The 16,565-nt window shown below is 39.9% G+C and overlaps 1 protein-coding gene across 1 annotated transcript in view; it reads right to left on the bottom strand.

Moving 5' to 3' along the window:
• Positions 1-1,188: 1,188 nt before the first annotated feature.
• The window catches only part of LOC139763963 (uncharacterized), a 170,053-nt gene continuing 154,676 nt past the window's right edge, over positions 1,189-16,565 (bottom strand). The window contains exons 5-6 of the mRNA XM_071690444.1: positions 7,883-7,975; positions 1,189-1,281 (exon numbers count right to left, since the gene is read on the bottom strand). Of these exons, the coding sequence (XP_071546545.1) occupies positions 1,189-1,281; positions 7,883-7,975 (186 nt within the window). The remainder of the gene's footprint in view (positions 1,282-7,882; positions 7,976-16,565) is intronic.

Genomic DNA, 16,565 nt, shown 5'->3' with positions numbered 1-16,565 from the left:
CTCTGGCAAAAAAAAAAAGAAAAAGGGATTTTAATGACAAGAAAATGTAATTCTGCTCAGCAGTTTTATTAAGCTTTCAACGACTCCCTGCTGCTGCACATTAGCTTTCTAGTGTCCCAGTTACCGCTGTCATTTATACAATTTATTTTGGGTGGTTTCTTAGTGTATAGCTGAATTCATAATTGTCTGAATGACTTTTGAAGGTATTTATAGTCTCAGCATTCACTACGTCTAATGGTAACTGATTCCTGTGCTCAACACACCTGTAGGAAAAGAATATTTTTCCCACATCCATACTACATCTTTCAGCTTTGAGTATCATTCCATTTGTCCATGTAACAGTATTTTCTTGTATTTCAAAAAAATGTTCATGATTTACTTTATCGAACTTGTTCAGAATTTTGAATACTTGGATTAAAGCGCCTCTCTTCATATGCCAGATTTCTAAAGAATGGGATCAATTTTGTCGTGCATCTTTGTACTTGCTCTAATTTTTTCTCATCTTCTATATAGTTTGGGGACCAGAACTGGACTGCATATTCAAGGTGTGGTCTTACTAGAGAATTATAAAGTGTGAGAACTGTTTCTGGTGTCTTGTAATCTATGTTCCTGACTATGAAACCTAACATTTGATTACCTTTTTTATTTGCTGCTTGACACTATTTAGTGTATCTCAGATTGTTGCAAATGACACCTCCAGGATCCTTTTCTTCATTTACTTTAGTAAAAGAGCTTCCAAATAGTTTGCAGTCGTAATGTATATGCTTGTCTCCAAAGTGCATAACTTTACACTTGTCTAACTTAAACTTCATTTGCCATCTGTCTGACCACTATGCTAGTAAGATGATCCCTTTAAAGCATTTTGCAGCTCTACCTCCTAGTATGGTATCATCAGCAAATTTGGAGATCTTAAACATAAGACTGAGTTCTAGGTCATTAATGTATGTTATGAAAAGAACTGGGCCTAGGACCAACCCCTGTGGCAAACCACTCGTTTTGTCCAGACAATCTGAGGCTTTGCTATTTAACATTACACACTGCTTTCTTCCATTAAGCCAGTCTCTGATCTATGTACAGAGTTCTTCACTGATTCTGTGTGCTTTGAGTTTATGTAAGTCTCGTGTGAGGTAGTTTATTGAGAAACTTTTGGAAATCTAAATATACTACATCAGATGGTAATTTTTCATTTCAGTTATGATAAATAGCATATAAAAATTCAGCAAATTTGTCAGGATCTTCCATTTCAGAAATCATGTTGGTTGTCTGATACAATTCTGTGTTCTAGAAACGAGACAATTATATCTCATATTATCATAATCAATGCTCCCAGAACTTTCTGGGGGCGTTGAAAAATGTGTGGAAGTCGAGAACGTTACCTTGGAAAGCAAAAATGGGTATGTTTGAAGGAACAGTGGTTCCAACAATGTTATATGGTTGCGAGGCATGGGCTATGGATAGAGTTGTGCAGAGGAGGGTGGATGTGCTGGAAATGAGATGTTTGAGAACAATATGTGGTGTGAGGTGGTCTGATCGAGTAAGTAATGAAAGAGTAAGAGAGATGTGTGATAATAAAAAGAGTGTAGCTGAGAGAGCAGAAGAGGGTGTTTTGAAATCGTTTGGTCACATGTAGAGAATGAGTGAGGAAGAATTGACAAAGAGGATATAAGCGTCAGAGGTGGAGGGAACAAGGAGAAGTGGGAGACCAAATTGGAGGTGGAAGGATGGAGTGAAAAAGATTTTGAGTGATCGGGGCCTGAACATGCAGGGGGGTGAAAGGCGTGCAAGGAACAGAGTGAATTGGAACGATGTGGTATACCGGGGTTGACGTGCTGTCAATGGATTGAACCAGGGCATGTGAAGCTCTCTGGGGTAAACCATGGAAAGTTTTGTGAGGCCTGGATGTGGAAAGGGAGTTGTGGTTTCGGTGCATTATACATGACAGTTAGAGACTGAGTGTGAACAAATGTGGCCTTTGTTGTCTTTTCCTAGCGCTACCTCGCGCACATGCGGGGGGGAGGAGGTTGTTATTTCATGTGTGGCGGGGTGGCGACACGAATGAATAAGGGCACACAGTATGAATTATGTACATGTGTATATGTGTATATGTCTGTGTGCGTATATATATGTATACATTGAGATGTATGGGTATGTACATGTGTGTGTATGGACGTGTATGTATATACATGTGTATGTGGGTGGGTTGGGCCATTCTTTCATCTGTTTCCTGGCGCTACCTCACTAACGCGGGAGACAGCGACAAAGTATAATGTAATGAATGAATATTATAATATCATAGACAAGACAGGTGAAAACCTAAAACTTTCCCATAAATTCATCGGGAGCCATTCTTCAGTTACGGAGCAGATAATCAGACTTAAGGATTCAGAGGGGAAAAACTGTGGAGAATGATGTAAGGACATGTAAAAATCTGAATAACAACTTCAAAAGTGTTTTTACAGTGGAAGACACTACAGCCTAAGCTAAAGCCACTGAAATGGAAAGGGGAGGTTTTGGAAATCATCAAGACATATGGGGTTGTTAGGGAGGTAAATGCAAGAGTTTTGGAAAGAGGGGCAAGTATGAAGTCTGTTGGGGATGAGAGAGCTTGGGAAGTGAGTCAGTTGTTGTTCGCTGATGATACAGCGCTGGTGGCTGATTCATGTGAGAAACTGCAGAAGCTGGTGACTGAGTTTGGTAAAGTGTGTGGAAGAAGAAAGTTAAGAGTAAATGTGAATAAGAGCAAGGTTATTAGGTACAGTAGGGTTGAGGGTCAAGTCAATTGGGAGGTGAGTTTGAATGGAGAAAAACTGGAGGAAGTGAAGTGTTTTAGATATCTGGGAGTGGATCTGGCAGCGGATGGAACCATGGAAGCGGAAGTGGATCATAGGGTGGGGGAGGGGGCGAAAATTCTGGGGGCCTTGAAGAATGTGTGGAAGTCGAGAACATTATCTCGGAAAGCAAAAATGGGTATGTTTGAAGGAATAGTGGTTCCAACAATGTTGTATGGTTGCGAGGCGTGGGCTATGGATAGAGTTGTGCGCAGGAGGATGGATGTGCTGGAAATGAGATGTTTGAGGACAATGTGTGGTGTGAGGTGGTTTGATCGAGTAAGTAACGTAAGGGTAAGAGAGATGTGTGGAAATAAAAAGAGCGTGGTTGAGAGAGCAGAAGAGGGTGTTTTGAAGTGGTTTGGGCACATGGAGAGAATGAGTGAGGAAAGATTGACCAAGAGGATATATGTGTCGGAGGTGGAGGGAACGAGGAGAAGAGGGAGACCAAATTGGAGGTGGAAAGATGGAGTGAAAAAGATTTTGTGTGATCGGGGCCTGAACATGCAGGAGGGTGAAAGGAGGGCAAGGAATAGAGTGAATTGGAGCGATGTGGTATACCGGGGTTGACGTGCTGTCAGTGGATTGAATCAAGGCATGTGAAGCGTCTGGGGTAAACCATGGAAAGTTGTGTGGGGCCTGGATGTGGAAAGGGAGCTGTGGTTTCGGGCATTATTACGTGACAGCTGGAGACTGAGTGTGAACGAATGGGGCCTTTGTTGTCTTTTCCTAGTGCTACCTCGCACACAGGAGGGGGGGAGGGGGATGGTATTCCATGTGTGGCGAGGTGGGGATGGGAATGAATAGGGGCAGACAGTGTGAATTGTGTGCATGGGTATATATGTATGTGTCTGTGTGTGTAAATATATATGTGTACATTGAGATGTATAGGTATGTATATTTGCGTGTGTGGGCGTGTGTGTGTGTACATTGTGTATGGGGTTGGGTTGGGCCATTTCTTTCGTCTGTTTCCTTGCGCTACCTCGCAAACGCGGGAGACAGCGACAAAGCAAAATAAAATAAATAAATAATATAGAAAAGATATTAACAGAATATTAAAAGGTTTTGACTCATACTAGGCTCATGGACCTGATGAGATTTCATCATATGTGTTAAAGAGAAGTTCAAATACACTTGACACTGTCAATGATATCTAGAAATGATATTAACAGAATACTGTACTAAAAGGACAAGGTTCATGAGCCTAATGAATTTTCACCTTATGTACAAAGAATGTGTGTAGGTATGGAAGATAAAGTACTTCAATAACTGTTAAAGAAGTCACTCGAGAGACGTAAAATGCCAAGGGAATAGAAAAGGGCCTATGTCATACCGATACATAAAAAAAAAAAGACCAGGAACAGGCACTGAATTACAAACTGGTCTCACTAACGAGTGTGGTGTGTAGTGCTCTGGAAAAGATAATTGGAAAGTAAGTGGATGACTTTCTATGGAAGAGCAATTGCTTAAGTGAGAGACAGCATGGTTTTAGGAAATGGAGGTATATGAGAGAGTGAATATGTTTGCACATGATGCACAAGTTATGAGGGCAGTAAATAGTAAGGAGGATTGCACCAACTTACAAGGGGACCTAAACAGACCCCCAAAGTTGGTCTGAAACATAGTTGATGAAATTCAGAATGAGCAATTGTAAAGAATGACAAAGCAAAACAGAGCCTCAATAGGATTATTTTCCCTCCGTATTCCCTGTGTGTCGTAGATGAAAAAAGGGAGCAGGAGCAGGAACTGGAAACCCTCCCCTTCTTGTATTTCAATTTGTAAAAGAGGAAACAGAGAAGGGAGCCACACAGGGAGTGCTAATCCTCCTTGAAGGCTCAAATTGGGGTGTCTGAGCATATGCGGATGTAACCAAGATGAGAAGAGAGGAGAGATAGGTGTGTGTTTGAGGAAACAAATCTGGATGTTCTGCCTCTGAGCAAAATGAAGCTCAAGGGTAAATGGGAAGAATGTTTTGGAAATGTCTTGGAAGTAAAGTCAGGAGTTGGTGAGAGGACAAGAGCTAAGGAAAGAGTAGCACTACTCAAGAGGCTGGAGACATGGGAGTGTATGATAGAGTATAAGGAAGTAAATTCCAGATTAATGTGGATAAAACTGAAAGTGAATGGTGAGAGATGGGTGATTAGTAGTGCTTATGCATCTGGTCATGAGAAGAAAGATCATGAGAGGCAAGTATTTTGGGAGCAGCTGAGTGAATGTGTCAGCAGTTTTGATGCATGGGACCAGGTATTAGTGATGGGTGATTTAAATGTGAAGGTAAGTAATGTGGCAGTTGAGGGCATAACTGGTGTACATGGGTATTCAATATTATGAATGGAAATGGTGAAGAGCTTGTGGGGTTGTGTACTGAAATAAGACTGGTGACTGGGAATACCTGGTTTAAAAAGAGATATACACAAAAGTATGTATGTGAGTAGGAGAGATGGTCACTGAGCATTATTAGATTATGTATTAACTGATAGGCATGCAAAAGAGATACTTTTGGATGTGAATGTGCTGAGAGAGGCAGCTGGTGGAATGTCTGATCACTAGCTTGTGGAGGCGAGGGTGAAGATTTGTGGAGATTTTTGAAAAAGAGGAGACTGTCCAGGAGAAGAAAGTGGTGAGAGTAAGTGAGCTCGCAAAGGAGAATAGTGTGAAAAAAAAACAGGAGAAACTGAATGTAGAATGGCAAAAGGTGAGAGCAAATGAATAGAGGGGAGTGGGTGAGGAATGGGAGATATTTAAGGAAATAGTGATGTCTTGAGCAAGAGATTCATGTGGCATGTAAAAGGTGGGAGGTGGGCAGATTAGAAAGGGTAGTAAGTGGTGGGTAAAGAAGTAAAATTGCTAGTGAAAGAGAAAAGAGAGGTGTCTGGGTGGTAATTACAATGAAAGAGTGCAAATGATTGGGAGCGTATAAGAGAAAGTGACAGGAGGTCAAGAGGAAGGTGCAGGGGTTGAAAAAAGAGAGCAACTGAGAGTTAGGGTGAGAAAGTATCAATAAACTTTAGGAAGAATAAAAAGATGTTTAGGAAAGAGGTAAATAATGTGCAAAAGACAAGAGAACAAATTGGTAAAGGGGGCAAATGGGGAAGCAATAATGGGTTGTGATGGAGTGAGGAGCAGATGGAGCTAGTAATTAGAAGGATTGTTAAATATGTTTGATGATAGAGTGGCAGATGTAAGTTGCTTTGGTCAGGGTGGTATGTAAAGCAAGAGTCATGGAGAGTGGTTTGGTGAAGAGAGATGTGGTAAAAGCCTTACGAAAGATGAAGTGCGGCAAGGCAGTGTGAGTGGATGGCATTGCAGTTGAATTTATTGAGAAAGGGGGTGACTGAGTTGTTGATTTGTTGGTAAGGATATTCAATGTATTTACTGATCATTTGGTGGAATGTATGTATAGTGCCACTGTATAAGGGCAAAGGGAATAAAGGTAAGTGTTCAAATTACAGAGGCATAAGTTTGTTGAGTATACCTGGTAATTGTATGGGAAAGGACTGATGGAAGGGGTGAAGGCTTGTACAGAGCATCACAATGGGGAGGAGCAGTGTGGTTTCAGAAGTCATAGGGAATGTGTGGATCAGGTGTTTACTTTGAAGAATGTGTGTGAGAAATACTTAGAAAAACAGATGGATTTGTATGTGGAATTTGTGGATCTGGAGAAGGCATATGAAAGGGATGACAGAGATGCATTGTGGAATATTTTAAGAATATATGGAGTAGGTGATAAGCTGCTAAAGGCAGTGAGAAATCTTTATCAAGGGTGTAAGGCATGTGTATGAGTGGGAATAGAAGAGAATGAATGGTTCCCAGTGAAGGTTGGTCTGCCACAGGGGTGTATGATGCCACCATGGTTGTTTAATTTGTTTATGGATGGGGAGGAGAGGAAGGTGACTGCAATTTCTTTAAGAAATGTAAGGATAAAAGAATGAGACGACATACATGAAATTAAGAAACTTTATAAGAAGGATGTCAGGAAATACTTTTACAGTACAAGAGTGATGGACAAATGAAACAGAATGACTGAGGACATGGTTAATGCACTCAGTACACATGAATATAAAAGGCTGTATGACAGCATTGAAGGTTCATGAAATAAGGCCCCACAAGTGTAAACTTTCCTCAGTGTACAGTATAAATGGGTAATTAGAAATACATATTTCTATATCAAAGGAAATTCTCAACTGCCATCCTCTAATGGTGTACCTTGCCTGTATGTGCTGATTCTTCTCACTTCTTATATTCACAGACATGCTTCTAGCAATTCCAATGTTTATAGTAGCTCTCTTACATACTACCCTTATATAGCCATCCTTTCCTCTTTATTTGTAGGATACTCTTCCAACCCAAAAATCACTACCAGTTTACACAATCTTTCTTCAATCTCCCTTAGTTAAGGAATGGCCTATCTATCAGTTATTTCCTAAAGCCATGCTTTGTCTTTCTCCTTACTATTTACCTTAACTAAAATTATCATCGCATATTTACCATACATGATCTACACTTTCTTAAGTCTTCCATCCAGTGCTCAATGTTTCATTGACTGTTCTTTCATCCATTGTTCAATGTTTCCTTTACTGTCCTTCCATCCACCACTCAATGTTTCCATGACTGTTCTGTCTCTATGGCTTTGTTCAGAATCCCTAGATCTTATTTTCTCATACTTAACTGCTGTTTCCTGTGTTAGAGAGGTAGTGCCAGGAACAGACAAAGAAGGCTGCATCCATTCTCTAGCTATCATGTGTAATGTACAGAAACCACAGCTCCCTATCCATAAGCAGGCCCCACAAACCTTTCCATGGTTTACCCTGAGCGCTTCACATGCCCTGGTTGTCCACTGCCAGCACGTCAACACTGTATACCACTTCCTTCCAATTCACTCTATCTCAAATTTGTATGCCCACTTTTTTCATTTCTGTTTTTCAGTTTCTTCATTAACAAATCCACCCTTAAATTTGAGTAACAGCAAACAGGATAAAGTCAGACAGAAAATTTCAAGCTAAATTGCAATAGACATGGAAATCTGTAAGGATACAATTACAAAAGATACTCACCGTAGCATCCTCTAGGTTTAGGAGTCCACAGCGAGTCTTCGGCCGAGGCACAATGTCTGACTGCGCTCTACCACTGGAGCCAGACTCATCCGGCTAAAATTGAAAACAAATACATTACTGGCAATCTGCAAGATGTGTTTTGATTTACAGCACTTACAGAAGCTTCAAGGAACTTCATCCAAAACTACAAAAATGGAAGTTTAAAGTTTAAAAATCTAAATTCTGAAGAAAAAAAAGGGTTTTATATATTGCAGGCAAAGCTCTTTAAGCATCTGAGAGAGCATTTGCTGAGGGGGTTAACAGTTTTTATAAGGTTTATCTATAAGAATTTATCCTCTTCAATCATCATAAAATATTTGAGTCTAACCAATGCTCATTCACAGGGCTTAAAATGCATACACCAACCCATTCAAGACAATGACCAAAAGGTACAAATGTGAGATGGTGCCCAGTGACCACTCTCCCACATTTATCGACTGCTGGTGACTATGCCTTAGGTGTGTTATTGATTAAAATCATGAGATGCTTTTTTGAGAACAAAAGAATGGAAGAAATGATAGGGAAAACAAATGGTTGTTTACAGGGCCTTGCTTATCATAAAGAAATAGTACAATATCATAAAGAAATAGTACAATAGTACAAAAGTACAAAACCTACAATTCTCACTACAAGTCTATATGAAGGAAGAAGGATTTAAAAAAACCTAAGAAAACTTCAGAGAAAACTTACTCTTCATGACAGCTGACCCCTTATTCCCTGATCATCCTCTCCTGACAGTTGCATACAGATATATCATCAAATAAAGACAACTGCTCAGTGCCAAAGTAACTTCTTAATCTAACCAGGAATGTACCTAGATGATAAAACGTTAATGAACTTGAATGAACAGACAATTGTATTCCTTGGTAACATTCTGTGAAACAGAGAATTTACAAGAGTTGAATGGACATACAGAAATTTTCCCAGGACTGCATCAAAATTATTTCATTTATATATTCCAGTCACATTTTCAACAAGCAACTCTGCATCTGAGTTTTAAGTTAATCTTACCCTTGAAAGATGTTCTTCAAACAACAGTAGATTCTTAGCATATACAGAGAAGGAATTTCACAAATTCTTATTCTTTGTCCCAAAGCAATAAGGAAGAGTTTTCATAAAAAGACATTCCAGAAACACACTGCACATACACCAGAGACAATAAAAGATCCAGGACCATCAACAGATCCTATATTGTCTAAGATGTGATAGGTGCAGGTTTCCTTAAAAAGATGATCTTAACAATCTACTATGTATAATGCTGAAGATATTAATGTCAAGGATCATGCTGAAGCTAAAGATTTTTGAATATACTCGTATGAAGCAGTAGTGTCACTAACTTCAACTTGTCATTAAAAAGATTAGAAACAATCTGCACAGAATGATTCAGTACCTAAACTTTCCTCAAAATCTATTAGAAAAGCCTGAATGGATTACCAAACTGCCTGCTATCATCTCTTAAGTGGAAGAACAAACATTATATAAGAAAAAAAAATCATCTGTTAAGCATCCTCTCCATAATCCAAACATGAAAACTCCAAAACCAAAACTGATGCTGCATCTCTCTTCCTAGGCAATGAATCACTTGGAGAGTCCAAGGAATCTTGAAAGCAAGATGGTGCATCTCATTAGCTTCTTCTACAAGGGTTGTTTTAGTCAATAAACCTGGAAAACTAATCAATCTAAGTATCACCTTCTTTGTGAATAGAAAAGGATAATCTAAGGACTAAAACTTCAGCTTAAGGTTATGGTATCTACCCCTATTGTCTCTAAATCAAAATCTGAGGAAACATAAGCTAAGTATAAGTTAGTTAGGAAAGACAAAAGAAAAACTAATCCATTTTTTGGATTTGTACCCACCATTGTCGGTTGGTAGCACTCTTAGGCTGGCATTACTGAATATTACTTCTTTTGTGAGTTGTCAATGAAAATTGGAAGATGATCTGACTGCTCATAAGTGAGAATGTTAAAAATGACCTATGGGGAAACTTAAAAAGAATATAATAAAAAACAAATTTTGCTTCACAATTACTTGTCATTCCAATAGCCAGCTATAACTACATCCCTATTTGTGCCAAGATGACTATCTGAAAGGTTAAAGCACAGAAAAAAACAATAAAAGTGACATTCAATAGCTTGAAATACTAGTTTGAGAGTGCCACCTGCCAACAATGGTGGGAGCTAATCCTAAGGGAAAATATAAAGCTCAATGTAATTTCTGTTGTTTTTCCTTGATGTTAGCCTCTGTGGTGAAGAGACTGACCTAGGAATTCACTCTTTATAGAAGGATCCATTTGAAAGTATCTGATTCCATTATCATCTCAGTTTTTGGAGCACAAAAGGTGTCTCCTATGTAAAGATACTAAATGTCTCACTTCTGTGGGTGCTTTATTGAAGTAAGATGATTCTTTCTCTTCCCCAAGATATGGCAAAATCCTCTCATAGGTTCTCAAAGGTAGGCAAAGGACTATAAAGGAGAGAGGTCAGCCCCTACCCAGTCTGGAGCAAGGTGTGTGACCAAAGATTTAAACTGAAAGTCCTGCATCCATTGTTAGTTATTCCAAGAATGAGAATTCTATGCTATTGCTCATGTTCGAGATGGGCTCTCACATGGTTTTCTCCTTCTTAATTCAGTCAACTGAGAAAATAGCCTCTGATAAAAGAGCATACCACTAGCTTTGAGAGTCGAAAATCACCTATGACACACAAGCACTTCTCAGGGAATAAGAAGCACATGAAAAACAGCTGTCATGTTAATGCAAATCATAAGGGAGTCATCAGCAACAATGCTACTCTCACAATTGGCAGTATTACCCACTTTAGTGCTGGTGCAAAGGAAGTATCCTAAATGGATGTCAAGATCCTCTGTTTAGGGACAAGGTGCTATGAAGGCAAGAAGGAGAAATGAAATAACCTGTAAAAAAGGGGGAAAGCTACTCAGGCTTCTCCTTGAACCAAGGTTTGAGGCATCCATTAGTTAGATAACACCCAATGAATATATAAGATTTTTTTCTTCTCCCAGAGGAAAATCACACCGAGACAAAAACTGACCAGCAAAAGGTACAGCACGAGAAAAGATGCTGTTTACTAGGAACAGCCAAGTTCTAGGTGTAGGTATGGCCTAGGTCAATAAAAACTTAAAAGTGGAGGAACTTATTCTTCCAACTCTACAAGATATGACTGATGCATGATATGGGACCCACACTAGGGGACAATAAATGATAAAACATTTTCTCATAAGTACTCTGGCACATCATCAGTAGGCCAGTCTAAGATATGGTCCTGAGGGTTGGTCAGTTTATTGCCATATCTTCCAATGACAACTGAGGTACAAAGTGATCTTGTCTACGGAATTTGCTTAAAGACAAGATCCCATAAGGCTAAGTCCAGATGGCCACCAAACACTGGCAATTTGGTAGCAATGTGAAGGCCAATATTTCACATTGTGTGATCCGTCAATGACAGACAGTTCCATAGTAAAATGCAAATGATTATGACATATTAAAGTATTTTTGGTTCTTTTTGGTTATAATGCCTTTTTCAAAGACATCAAAGTAAAATAACATTAATTCTTATCTTATTCCAGCCACTGACAGTCACCTTATGAAGAACACAAAGTTTTCATATCATCAACATGCCATCAAAGTGAAATCTGCCTCATGTAAAAATTCTAAAATACTATTGCAGTGGCCAAACACATCAACAAATATAAATATCTCATACTGAATTCAATAAACTTACTTTAAAAGGCTTGATCTTACCACCATCCTCAGTCCCTTATCACCAGCATTCTCAACAAAATCATTCAAGATCACCTGATTTACCAGTGAAATGGCAACTGTTGCTGAATCAAGGGGTCTAATTTACAACATGATAAAGTATGGTATAATAAGGGTAAGCTAAGATATTTTGGGTATAAGCCATACATAAGAACTAGATTAGGGAAATTTTTGGTCTGTAAAATAACCTCTATATAAAATGGGTTTCACTTATTCATAAAACAACATTCTATTACAATAAGACATCTCACTACGAATGTAACAACCATTCTGCACAGGTTCCATGTATTTGTCATAAAAGCATCTTGACAAGGAAGAAACAGAATAATCAACACTGTGATGATATCTTGAAACACGTCATGACCCAGAAGAATGAAGGAAAGGCTTTAAATGTACTATTTTTTTTTTTTATTATACTTTGTCGCTGTCTCCCGCGTTTGCGAGGTAGCGCAAGGAAACAGACGAAAGAAATGGCCCAACCCCCCCCCATACACATGTATATACATACGTCCACACACGCAAATATACATACCTACACAGCTTTCCATGGTTTACCCCAGACGCTTCACATGCCTTGATTCAATCCACTGACAGCACGTCAACCCCGGTATACCACATCGCTCCAATTCACTCATACCACATCGCTCCAATTCACTCTATTCCTTGCCCTCCTTTCACCCTCCTGCATGTTCAGGCCCCGATCACACAAAATCTTTTTCACTCCATCTTTCCACCTCCAATTTGGTCTCCCTCTTCTCCTCCTTCCCTCCACCTCCGACACATATATCCTCTTGGTCAATCTTTCCTCACTCATTCTCTCCATGTGCCCAAACCACTTCAAAACACCCTCTTCTGCTCTCTCAACCACGCTCTTTTTATTTCCACACATCTCTCTTACCCTTACGTTACTCACTCGATCAAACCACCTCACACCACACATTGTCCTCAAACATCTCATTTCCAGCACATCCATCCTCCTGCGCACAACTCTATCCATAGCCCACGCCTCGCAACTATACAACATTGTTGGAACCACTATTCCTTCAAACATACCCATTTTTGCTTTCCGAGATAATGTTCTCGACTTCCACACATTCTTCAAGGCCCCCAGAATTTTCGCCCCCTCCCCCACCCTATGATCCACTTCTGCTTCCATGGTTCCATCCGCTGCCAGATCCACTCCCAGATATCTAAAACACTTCACTTCCTCCAGTTTTTCTCCATTCAAACTCACCTCCCAATTGACTTGACCCTCAACCCTACTGTACCTAATAACCTTGCTCTTATTCACATTTACTCTTAACTTTCTTCTTCCACACACTTTACCAAACTCAGTCACCAGCTTCTGCAGTTTCTCATATGAATCAGCCACCAGCGCTGTATCATCAGCGAACAACAACTGACTCACTTCCCAAGCTCTCTCATCCCCAACAGACTTCATACTTGCCCCTCTTTCCAAAACTCTTGCATTTACCTCCCTAAAAACCCCATCCATAAACAAATTAAACAACCATGGAGACATCACACACCCCTGCCGCAAACCTACATTCACTGAGAACCAATCACTCTCCTCTCTTCCTACACGTACACATGCCTTACATCCTCGATAAAAACTTTTCACTGCTTCTAACAACTTTCCTCCCACACCATATATTCTTAATACCTTCCACAGAGCATCTCTATCAACTCTATCATATGCCTTCTCCAGATCCATAAATGCTACATACAAATCCATTTGCTTTTCTAAGTATTTCTCACATACATTCTTCAAAGCAAACACCTGATCCACACACCCTCTACCACTTCTGAAACCACACTGCTCTTCCCCAATCTGATGCTCTGTACATGCCTTCACCCTCTCAATCAATACCCTCCCATATAATTTACCAGGAATACTCAACAAACTTATACCTCTGTAATTTGAGCACTCACTCTTATCCCCTTTGCCTTTGTACAATGGCACTATGCACGCATTCCGCCAATCCTCAGGCACCTCACCATGAGTCATACATACATTAAATAACCTTACCACCAGTCAACAATACAGTCACCCCCTTTTTTAATAAATTCCACTGCAATACCATCCAAACCTGCTGCCTTGCCGCCTTTCATCTTCCGCAAAGCTTTCACTACCTCTTCTCTGTTTACCAAATCATTTTCCCTAACCCTCTCACTTTGTACTACAAAGTGAAATAATATATAAGATAAGCAAAGAAAAATTAAAAGATAACTTGATAAATAGCCAAAAGCAATTCTAGATGAACCCAAGATTGACAAACATGCATTAAATTTGGTGGCAGTAAAATACAATACAAATTGAAAACCCTTAATCCGAAATGCTCCGTAATCTGAAACTTTTTGAGCAGCAACATGACATTACAAGTGGAAAATTCAACCCCCGACCTCACTTGCCCTTGCTGGGATCTAACGCTCAGTTGGCACCGGCTTGTTGCAAACCATCGTCACTACCAGACCTATGTCCATTACTCACCTTGTGAGTTTTGCATATTCTTTGCTCTGCATGAATAAGTGTAAGAAAATGATTGCTTATCTGAAGGTGATGCCAAACAACCACACACTGTCCACATGGGCGGCTGAGGTTGTGACATCTTAGTTTTCTGAAAGTTGTGTTACAAAAGCTTTGTGTCACTTGCAAAATCATTAAAAATATTGTATACATTACCTGCAGGCTATGCATAAGTTGTATATGAAACATAATTGGATTCTTTGTTTGAACTTGGGTCCTATCCCAAGATATCTCAATTATCTATAATCCATCATGACAAATGTGGAAAACAGGATAGTATGGAAACAAACGGGTTAGAGCCGAGACATACCTTAACATTTCAACTGTTCAATGGTCTTCCTCAGAAGATACTGATTCCAGCATTTGGCAGGACCATATTCCTCAGCAAGTGAGGGGTCACCCTGTCGAACGCCTTGGCGTGTAGCTCTCTGACTGGATCGCTTATCCTGTGGGGTCTTCGTCTTCCGTTGTTAGTGTCTTCCTAGGTGTGCATCGCCAGAGTAATGCAGTTTCGTCTGCATTATACACCTGTTCAGGACTGAGGTACTCGTCAGTTACGAGTTTCGCCAATTCGTCCACATACTCGGCAGCTCCTTCGTGGTTTGCAGACCGCTTTTCTCTGCACACTTTATTCAGGGAAATTCCATGACGCTTCTTGAATCTTTGGAGCCATCCTTCACTATAGTCACGTTCATATTCTAATTTAAGTTCTTTATGGAACAACTTAGTCTGGTCCATTATCATGCTACCTGACAAGTCCACTCCATCACTTCGACGTTGTCGAAACTATTCCATCATCACTCGATCATGTTCAGTACTCTTACCATCTTTCATAGTTTTTCTAATCGTCATTTGCTTCTTGGAATCGCTGTCTGCATAGAATTTCAATATTTTCTCCCTTTGTTTCTTTATATCATAAACTGATGATGAACCAATACTGTAGATGTCACACAACTTACGCACCGAAACACCACGGTGCATATGGACTGGCGTTTACGTTTGATACCACGACTGACACTCATATGTCTTAGAAGCCATAGCTAGGGTTAAATTTAGGCAAAAGAAGCTAAGAATCTCACAGAATTGTGGTATCAGCACCAAGTGCAGTGTAAGGAATTTAGATAAGCACGGCCTACACATAACGCCATCTGTGGCCGGGGTAATTTCAAATTCCCTCGCGTAATTTTGTCCGGACTAAAGGACTATCCGAACCAACAGTTGCCGGAAAACCGGTGGTGTACCTGTATATGTCTGTGTATGCGTATGTATATGCCTTCAGTTTCAGATTACGGAGCATTTCGGATTAAGGGTTTTCAATTTGTATTGTATTTTACTGCCACCAAATTTAATGCATGTTTGTCAATCTTGGGTTCATCTAGAATTGCTTTTGGCTATTTATCAAGTTATCTTTTAATTTTTCTTTGCTTATCCTATATATTATTTCACTTTGTAGTACAAAGTGAGAGGGTTAGGGAAAATGATTTGGTAAACAGAGAAGAGGTAGTGAAAGCTTAGCGGAAGATGAAAGGCGGCAAGGCAGCAGGTTTGGATGGTATTGCAGTGGAATTTATTAAAAAAGGGGGTGACTGTATTGTTGACTGGTTGGTAAGGTTATTTAATGTATGTATGACTCATGGTGAGGTGCCTGAGGATTGGCGGAATGCGTGCATAGTGCCATTGTACAAAGGCAAAGGGGATAAGAGTGAGTGCTCAAATCACAGAGGTATAAGTTTGTTGAGTATTCCTGGTAAATTATATGGGAGGGTATTGATTGAGAGGGTGAAGGCATGTACAGAGCATCAGATTGGGGAAGAGCAGTGTGGTTTCAGAAGTGGTAGAGGATGTGTGGATCAGGTGTTTGCTTTGAAGAATGTATGTGAGAAATACTTAGAAAAGCAAATGGATTTGTATGTAGCATTTATGGATCTGGAGAAGGCATATGTATATACGCAAATGGGGAGGTGATAACAAGTAGTGGTGATGTGAGAAGGAGATGCAGTGAGTATTTTGAAGGTTTGTTGAATGTGTTTGATGATAGAGTGGCAGATATAGGGTGTTTTGGTCGAGGTGGTGTGCAAAGTGAGAGGGTTAGGGAAAATGATTTGGTAAACAGAGAAGAGGTAGTGAAAGCTTTGCGGAAGATGAAAGGCGGCAAGGCAGCAGGTTTGGACGGTATTGTAGTGGAATTTATTAAAAAAGGGGGTGACTGTATTGTTGACTGGTTGGTAAGGTTATTTAATGTATGTATGACTCATGGTGAGGTGCCTGAGGATTGGCGGAATGCGTGCATAGTGCCATTGTACAAAGGCAAAGGGGATAAGAGTGAGTGCTCAAATTACAG

The sequence above is a fragment of the Panulirus ornatus genome, chromosome 48 (assembly GCF_036320965.1).
Source record: "Panulirus ornatus isolate Po-2019 chromosome 48, ASM3632096v1, whole genome shotgun sequence".
NCBI classification, from domain to species: domain Eukaryota; kingdom Metazoa; phylum Arthropoda; class Malacostraca; order Decapoda; family Palinuridae; genus Panulirus; species Panulirus ornatus.
Note: the sequence above shows the minus strand (reverse complement) of the source record. Positions and strands in the feature narration are given on the sequence as shown.